At 39.4% G+C, this 9,780-nt stretch overlaps 1 protein-coding gene across 1 annotated transcript; it reads right to left on the reverse strand.

Annotated features, from left to right (window-relative positions):
* Positions 1-412: 412 nt before the first annotated feature.
* On the reverse strand, positions 413-3,051 carry LOC104442238. Its single transcript, XM_010055591.3, has one exon. It carries the CDS (start codon positions 2,567-2,569, stop codon positions 764-766), a length of 1,806 nt encoding a protein of 601 aa, XP_010053893.2. The 5' UTR covers positions 2,570-3,051; the 3' UTR covers positions 413-763.
* Between the last annotated feature and the right edge of the window lie 6,729 nt (positions 3,052-9,780).

Genomic DNA, 9,780 nt, shown 5'->3' on the forward strand with positions numbered 1-9,780 from the left:
ATAAGATTAATAATGTAGATATAACTGATATTTTCGTAAGGGTTGAAAGCACGAGCTCCATCGTAAATAGGGCCACATAGCCAAAATAGACAGTAACAGCGCTAGACACATCCCGAGAACAGTGCCAACCAATCCCCGATATGGATTGTTACATGTCTAGCGAAGTAACATCAAATCTATAATCCATAACAGAAACAAAGAATCTCATCACATAAACTTCTTTTGCACAATGCCTAAAAAAGGTACCCAAATAGTTACAACATGACCAAAGACTAGTAGCGGTTAGGATCCAGAATCATATGTCACTGTCCAACAATAACTAGATGACCAGCAGATGAGACAAACGTTCCCTTCTGGGTCATAGGACATAAGCAACACAAAGGGAAAAGTATAACAGGCAAAAGAAGAGAGATTGACAGAATACCAGAAGAGCTTGAAAGCAGTCATGACACATATAACAGGTACAACATTTCCAATTTAAAAGACAGAGTCACTCATGTTTAGTATTGGAAGAAACCGACTAGAAGAGAAAGCGAAAGAGTTAATAAGTAATTACAAAGGGTATGTGCATAGGAACCCAATTTGGCTCTACTTTACAGGACTAATTAGAGACACAAGCAGCAAGTCACCTAAAAGCATGTGAAAGTCCCCAATGTTGTGTATACAGAAATTTACAAACCACTTCCAACTTTGAGAAGGGATGAATAGGCAAATAATTGTCCCAAAACTAAGTTAGACGGGATTCATGCACCACTCCAGGATGCTACACAATCTCTTCATGCCTAAATCCACTATCTCCACAATCAGCACCAGAGTCCAACCCACAAGGAGAATCATACCATTTAGCATTTTCTTGGTAAAAGCTATCAACCTGTATACCAACAAGGCTTTCATCTCCAACAATCCCTTCATCATGTCTTATGGGCTTACCTAGTTTGGTATCTTCACAATCAAGAATGCTCTTATCATCGAAGTCACTGCACTCCAACCACTTCTCAGGCTTACAAGGCTCAGCCATCAGATCCTTTTGACTAGCACAATCCGTCCTTATCTGCTCCCAAGAGACAACATCCCCAAGAGTCCGCCCAAAACTGTCTTCGTCATCATCCATCAATTCTGTGTCCTTTACAACCCCATATAATTGTTCAGAGTGAGGATCACCCCAGTGAGCCATGTCATTGTCACACACCAGCACATCATCTGAATGCTGCTTGCCTGAAATTATACCAACAGACTTTTGTCCTTCTTCGCCTATTCTTTTAACTCTATTGGCAATATCAAACAGTTCATGAGACACCAAGCCCAATACCCCTTGAGGCAGTTTATAAATTCTTCCTTCCAACAAACCAAGCTCGTTTTTGAGTTCCTGTAACTGCTGCAAAACTGAATGCTGCAAATCTCCATCATCCTTCCCAGTCAACCCATACCCATCAGTCTCCATCTCCTCACTCACCCCATAAACAGTGTCCTGATCCATTAAAAGCCCATTCTTGTGCCCAACAACACGGTGCATGATCCTTGCGTTTCCATCCAATGGCCCCGGTTCATGGCCCGAATGCACTGCATACAACTTAAACACCGCCACACCCTCCTCCTGATACACAAAAGTCTTATCCTTCTCATTATAATTTGTAATGGGAACAATTGCCCTAATACGAAAACCGCACCCACATCTTTTCGACACATAAGGCTCCCTCTTCAACATCCTCGACCTCTTCGTCGCAGGCTCCCCTGCCCTGTGACAAGCATAATCCTTTACTTCAGCCATGAACGGCTTATACCTAATATACTTCTGCCTAATGCAAAGCACAACCTTATGCTTCTTTGCCAGCTGCTGCAACCTACTGGGCACTTCCTTCGCAGGCACATCAAACGACTCTGTATACTCAAACCTACGACGCTTGCTCCTAATTGCCGACCCAGGCGACGAACTATTACACACCAGGCATGCCGCAACACAAACCCTAATATAACTCTCGGGGATCCCATAAAATTTGGCACCTACCGTCCACACCTGCTTAATCCTCTCTATGGTCTCCTTCAGCCCCAAATGTTTCAAATCAGCATCCCCATGGAAACTCATAACAATATCCTGCCACTGATCGATATGCGAAACAAACTGCTGGGAATTATTCTTGAAGTACAAGAACTTATTACCGGTGCCGGGGTCGACGTGGGCGGCGAGCTTCTCCTGGATGCGCTTCCACGCGGTGAGGTAGGCCGTGTCCTCGTTCCGGTCCTTCCACACCGCGCGCCAGGACTTGAGGACGGAGCAGGGCGTGGCGGCCCGAATCTCGGCGGGGGTCGCCAGGCGTTGCTCGAGGATGCACTGGATCATGAGGGAGTGGGAATTCGCGTTGAAGGTGTAGAATTGGGACGAGATGTGGGGGTCGGGGCTAATGTACGCGAGGGCATGGTGGGAATTCTTGTCCCCCCCGCCGCCGCCTCCTTGGGCGGGTACGGCAGCGGCGGCCGCGGCGGCGGAGGAGGAGGAGGGCTGGGAGACGGAGTCCTCGTTGTCGGAGGACGGGGAGGGGGACTCGGAGTCGGAGGTGCGGAAGAGGACCATCGAGAAGGTGGGTTCGTCGGGGGATCGGGGTGGGGGATGGGCGCCTGAGATTGGGGCAAGAGCGGCGGCGGCGGCGGCGGGGCGGCCAGGCCGTCGTGGTGGTGGTGGTGGTGGTGGTGGTGGGGGTGGTTGCGGTGGTGGTGGAAAAGGTCGTCTTCTACCTTGTTCGGATTCATTCTCGAGAAAAAGGGGAAGAGCAGAAAGGAGAGATTTTTAGAGAGAGAAAGAGAGTAAAGATTGGATTTTGATCAGCGAATTGCAGAGAGGAAGTGAGGATTCGAGAGTGGGGGAGCAGAGCGTTGGGGGGTCTTCAGCTTCTTCTCCTCCTCCTCCAGGCCTGACATTTGGGGGACTCGAGGGTTTGCTCTCTCTCTCTCTCTCTCCTCGCTCTTTCTCTCTCTACAAAGACCTGTTCCACCTGAAGTGCAAAAGTCTAACCTATGTGTGTTTTTCTTTTCTTTGGTTGTACTTTTCCCCTTCTCTCTCTCTCTCTCTCTCTCTCTCTGGGAAAACTACCATTTTGCGCTTTATGATTCACACCCATTTCAAATTCTGCCCCATGACTTCATCATGTCCCCCCCTCTAGTAAGCCTCTAATGCTTTTAGAAATCTAACTTCTTCTCTTTTTTTTGGGTCAAAGAAATCTGTAACTTCAAGAAAGCTCCCTTTCATCACTAGTGCTATCAGATAGCGAGATGGTCTGAAAAAATTTTAAGCCATTAGAGTAATCCAATAAGTCAAAATTCAAAATCATGACTTCTGACAAATGTGATAATAGACCCTAGAGATCAATCTCATGAAAATTTTATGTCATGTGAGAAGATTCTACCCTCTGCAAACACACGTTAATGGAGTTTTAGCTTTTAACTAGCTGTGACCAAGAAACCAGCGGTCACAACAGACATACCAAATAAAGTCCATGCACGAGAAATCGCCTGGAAGTGTTTAAATATGCCCGGGGTGTCTTAATTATAATTCTCTTGTGATGAACATGTGTGATTGCCCGAAACATCATAGTTTCTTCTGTCGATAATTGATTATATGACTTTGATTTTATTTATATGCTTATTAACAATTTATGACAACTTTGCTCATCATTTAAATTCATTAAGTCGTATCGGGTCACATGACGTAACTTCAGTCAAGTGTCTAAAAAGATATTTAATTGAAATAGGAATAAATTTATAGAGCCAAATTGAATCTCTCTTTGCCCGCATCATTTAGTCCCCATAAAATGATTTCTAAGCACTCGTAGTCAGTAATAATCCTTTATAATCTAAATTTGATGATTTTGATCTTATACTCGGTACAACATTAGAAAATACTATTAGAGAATGTGAAACCTATCAGAGTTTTTCATAACACGTTTACTAAGTTGGGGACCAAATACTAATAGGCACAAGCAGAACTAGCCACATAAGGAAGTAAAATAAGCATTGCTTTGCTCGTTCCTAGGTTTCTCTCCTTTCCTTGTCATTTTCACATAATTGTCTTCTTCAATCACCATGGAGGGAAGGATTTAAGCTAAATCTCTCCCTCCCTTTTCTTTTTCTTTGATTAATTTAGATCTCTGTTTTCTTTTTCTCAATTTTCTCCTGTTTTGTGGAGCTTTTCCTTTCTGATTTAATTAAATCTAGAAGCTTTTCTCTTCCATTTTGGGGAGATTTTTACCCCGATCTAGTCTAGATTTTGGAATTTTGCATTTATGATTTTGGAATTTCACTTCCCATGGCTTTTGTTGGTGTACAAGTCCAACTTTGAAGGAAATTGATTGAGCTTTGTGAAGATATTGCTTTCATAGGTGTCAAAACTATGTTCGTTCAATCTTATTACTATGCACGACAATGGTTTGGGGATGGATGTCAAACCTAGGCATGCACCATCAAAAAGCAAAGTCATGTCAACAATTGAAAATCTTAGTGTGTGCTTATTATTAAAGACAGATTCAGTAATCGACTGTCGATTTTGATTTTAAGAAGTCATCTATTTGCTTTTTGAGCGTGTAACCCTCTAATCTGGTTCTAATGATTCATTTTGTTATTTGGAACTTGTTTTATTTCGAAGTTGTTTGGGATTTTTCTTTTTCTTTTAGGTTGGACTATGATGTTTCTCTATTGTATTTTTGTGAAAATGAATAAAATGTTATTTTGGGAGGAAAAAAGAAAAAGTAAAATAAGCTCATGCTCTTTCGAGAATATGTAGAATTTGCCAATCATGTAATTACAATTTGCACATTCAAAGTTGATCCTACTAGGCTACTTGTTGACAGACTTGATACAATGTCAAAAAATCGTTCACTTTCTCCATAAACTAGAAATGAAACTCGTCCATGGAAGCATGCGACTCCATGAGAGTTTAAACGATGATCTTTTTGCTTTTAGATATAAAGTTCAATTGAAATGGACTGAACTTAATAATCGAGAAGGAAGTGAAAGGGATATTGCTGGAATTTTAAACTTTTTCGTGTTTAAGTGCAAAATAGCGAATATGATGAAACAATGATTTATAAACGTGATATTCAATGCCAAAAAAGTTTTTTTTTTTTTTACCGACATAATTGTAAAGAGTGTAAGAAACAAAAAAGATTGCGCTAAACAATTAATAATGATTCCGTTTTTCCACCTCGACCTAATTCACTCTCCTAATTTGAACAACTCAATATAAAGGATGAAATACCCTAGTGCAATCTTTCAAACAGTCAACACCGTTTACATATGAAATTTTATATCTCTACGGGGGACTACAGCCTACTCCGCAAGTAGGGTTGAACAATGGGGCCGGTTCAACCCAGGAATTAACCCAATTCAGGTCCTAATTCGGAAAATTGGGACCTAGCTTTGACCGGTTCAGTTTCAAGTTCTATACTTTGAATCAACTAGTTCTACCTGAGAACTTGAAACATGAAACTTAGAACCAATAGCCTCGAATCGAACTGATTTTGAACGGTTTACTTCTAACTCTAAGTAAGTTCTTTTACTCTCTTTTTTAATATAAAGGTTATTCATTGAAATTGAATATATTTGACATATTTATCTCAGTTACATAACAAAAGGAAAAAAACAAAAAACCTAACGGGTTCTCTAGTTAACCTTGGAACTAGCCGATTTGATTCTATGATCAACAGGGTCAGTTCTTGGATCAAAAACTAGGAAACAACCATAACAGGATATGTTCAAGGTGAAGAACCTACCACCCTATAGAAAATCATCCCTATCTACAAGTATAAACATTTGACTCTATGCTTTAAAGCACTCTTTAAAACAACCAGAACACATTCTCTCTCTCTCTCTCCGAGTATCACCATCAAAATCACAAGCTTTTTCTCAAGGGATAAGCAAACACAGGTTAGACATAAATTTTGAGGGCGCTTTGATGCATAATTTCAAGGCCAAATTAGTTGGAGTTAACATATGGACTCAAATAAATTTAATTACACTAATTTGATTTTTTTTAGGATTTAATTGCACATTCGCTATAAATATTAGTACTTATGGTTCTTATAGAACTGAAAGTACAAGGCACCTTTCAATTCAAGTCTTTTTCAAAAATGTGCTATCACAATCCTATAGTCACCACTTCTCGATTACGCCGTAGACTTTACAAATAACTCATAGAAATTTTTTGCTCGAGAGACTTCTTTTTATTTTTCCAAATTGCTTGAGTGACTTAGATTGCCCAAAGTTGACAGGTGAAGGACTTTATTACATGACACAATTAAGGTTTAGGACTTTTTGAATACTTTTAGAATTAACAACATGGTACAAAGTAATATTTGCATATCTGTATGACACCGAAACATTGACTATGTTAATTAACAGTTCTCACATAACTCATAGACATGGATGCATCAAAGATTATGTCAGTGGTAGACTATTATATCAAAATTTTATGAAGCATACATTATAGCATATGTAAATGCATGGATGATTTTCATAATTAATTTTTCACCGTCAACCATGGCGTTATGTATAACTAGAGACATTCTATCAAATTGAGGAGCGAATCAACACGAATTTAAAAGTATCCAGGGGAGAATTGCAAAAAAGACCTCCCGCGGGTGTTTTTGGGTTTTTGGGTTTTTGGGGGGGTTGGTTTGCAGCATTTTGCAATAGCCCGAAAAATCCTGGGTCCAAAATGTAAGTTGGACCCTAAATCGTGACGCTGCTTAACTATACGTTGAATTAGCTGGAAGGCTTTGAGATGTTGATGTATTCAAACCAATTTAACAATCTATTTCGGGAGGCAAAAAAACATACATCCAAAACAGGCTATGCAAAGCTGTAAATTTGCATGTTGTAACATCTTGAAAATCGATGGCTGCAGCCGAGAAGCATCCCTTTGCCCCGCCAATCCACTTCCCTTAGCCGACGCTCGAAGAACCTGAGAAGCCGCTGGCAATATGCATTGAACATCACCAGTAATTCTCGAGGCCACGGGCATGTCTCTAGAGAAACGGCATCCCTTCTCCTTTGATCGAGGCCAAAGCCAGCATTCGATGGGCATGGCCATCAGGAGACTGCTGTCACAACAGCAGATGATCATCAGGACAACATACTTTAAGATCGCTGCCCAGACTCGTCCGTAGAAGTATATTATCTTTCTTCAGCTTAAAAGAAAACAAGAGGATTAGCGACTTACATGGGCATGTCTCGTCGCGCCAGATCAATCGAAATTATCTGCGTTGCTCCAGATTATCCTAAGCACATAACGAAAAAGAATGAATTCGATCAAAACATTTCGAAAGCTCATATGAGTTGCTAAGTTTTTTGGGTGAACAAAACGCTGCCCGTAGTACCAGAATAAGGCAATGACCACTAGTATAATAAGATGGAAGAGCTTGAAAAGCCGTCGATCCTTTTCCTGTTTTAGGTTATTATATATCTCTGTCACATCGATCAAGTGCCGGTTCTGCTTCCACCTGCAACGGGCTAGTCAAATGAGCTACTCTCATACAAAAGTATATAAGCTACAAGGATTGCACTCAATGAACAAAAACCTAAAGAAGATGAACAATTTGGACAGTAACATTGATTTTTTTTTTCTTTAACGAAGGATCTGTAAAAAAAACACCAGTGGAGGTATGTTCTTTGATCAGATTTAATCATTTTGAGAACTTCCATGTCAAATGAAACAGAGACGAAGATCAAGGGAGACTCACAATCTGATGTTGTAACCTAGGTATGGAAGAGACAGCAAGAACATAAACCAGCGGCCTGTCACAAGATAAACGAAGCACAAGACTCCTTGGGACACAAACTCGGGCAAGAAGACCTTGTTGATCCGAACCGCTGCATCATATTGGTTGACGTAATCGAGTTCCAAGTCGGTCAAGCAAACGATCTGCAACAAAAGCATGCTCTTAAAACCAAACCATGAGACATTTGAACCTATGTTGTTCTCTTGTTCTCTGTTCAAATCACTTTCCAATGCTCATAATCAATTAGCCTGTTCAGATGCAGAATACATCACTCATTTCCAAAATTAACATTTAATTAATCTTCCATCAGCATTATGCCAGGAAATGACAGTCAAGTGTTCACCCAAACCATGTCTGACTAATAACCACGAATAATCCATTTTTCCAAGCGATGAAAACGATTGAAATTATAAGAATATTTTTTTATATATTATTGCTGATTTTTCAAGGAGAAAAATAAAAGCAAGAGTCGTAAAAGATAATCAAAGAAAGAGTCAAAATTACCTGATAGCCGACCAAGCAGAGAACAAAAAAAAGAAGAAGAAAGGCAAAGAGCCATGAAAGCAGGCTCTCCATGGCTTCAGACTCCCTTTCTCCCTCTTTTCGCTTTTATATTTCTCTGCAAATGTTTCTGTTCCATGTTAATTATAGCTTGACCTTTGAAGCAGTATAAATTTCTAATCTTGGAAGACATTTTGAAGATTTGCTGAATTTGGGGATTCTAGTTACTGGTGACTGAATTCTGACCAGAAGAGAAGACGAGAAAAGATTTGGTGATGAGAGGACTCGGATTTCTAATTTTATACGATATCTATTTATGTTGGTTGATTACATATTAACGCCACAAAAGATGTTTCATATACGAATTTAATACAGTATCTTTTTTTTTTTTTGTCAAAATATACTGTATCTATTCACGAATATAATTTGTTGTCAGACTCAACCGATTCCTCAAACATGCAAGACATTTCATAGTGAGCTAATCTGTCCTTTGTGTTATCTATAGAGAAGAAATAATTGAGTCGTTAAGGCATACTTTTTATTGATAAAAGATAACAATTTGATCTACATAAAAGTGAATAAAAAAACAAATCAGAAAAAATTCCAAATATTCAACTCGCGGATTCTTTGCTTGATATGTCATCTTTTTGTTGATTTGTAGAAAATTCTGCACCATAATCATTGTGATTTTCAGATTTTCAATGTGTTACTTAAATACCCCTCTTCAAACTGGTTGGCTCGGTCAATGGATAGAGCCAAAGACCGAGTTTGATTTGGTAAAAATAACAGCAACTTGTGGGGAAGATGAAACAAATCAAGCTCAGAACGGAGAACAACCTTTTCCCAAACGAAATAATAATCTATCTCAATGTGCTTTGTCCAAGCATGAAAAGCTTGATTAGTTGTGAAATGTAATGCTAATGTGTTGTCTGAGAGAAGTATCGAAAGTTGACTTTAGTAGATCCTAATGTCACACAATATGTATGAAATACAAGCATGTCCAGTAGCTTCAAAAGCAAGATTTAGATTCAGCTTAGCTACGGAATGGGTCACAATAAGTTATTTCTTAGCACACCATGAAATACAATTTGAGTCAAGAAAAGTAGAATAACTTGTGATAGAACGTTTAATGAGTTTTCACCCAACCCAATTCACATCGATAAAGCCAAATAAATGTAGAGAACTACAAGACAAAATATAAGGCCTAATGTGTAAAGTATGACGAATATATCGCTAAATAGATTTTCCCATCTTTTTTTCTTTTTCTTCACTAGCATGCATATGTCGACAAACTATGTTGAACGCCAGTGAGAGATCCGAACGAGTGAGAATAAGAAAATGAAGAAAGCCTACAATGCTTCAAAAATGGGATGGATCAATGTGGGGCTTATTAGCATGTTTAAATGATGGTGCTTGGCAGTTATTGGAGTTGCAATCAGCTTATATTGCACTATTGACGCTCAACTCAAAAGATCCAAGGCATATTCTTGTTTTTTTTTTTTTTGGGGGGTAA

The sequence above is a fragment of the Eucalyptus grandis genome, chromosome 4 (assembly GCF_016545825.1).
Source record: "Eucalyptus grandis isolate ANBG69807.140 chromosome 4, ASM1654582v1, whole genome shotgun sequence".
In the NCBI taxonomy this organism is placed as follows: domain Eukaryota; kingdom Viridiplantae; phylum Streptophyta; class Magnoliopsida; order Myrtales; family Myrtaceae; genus Eucalyptus; species Eucalyptus grandis.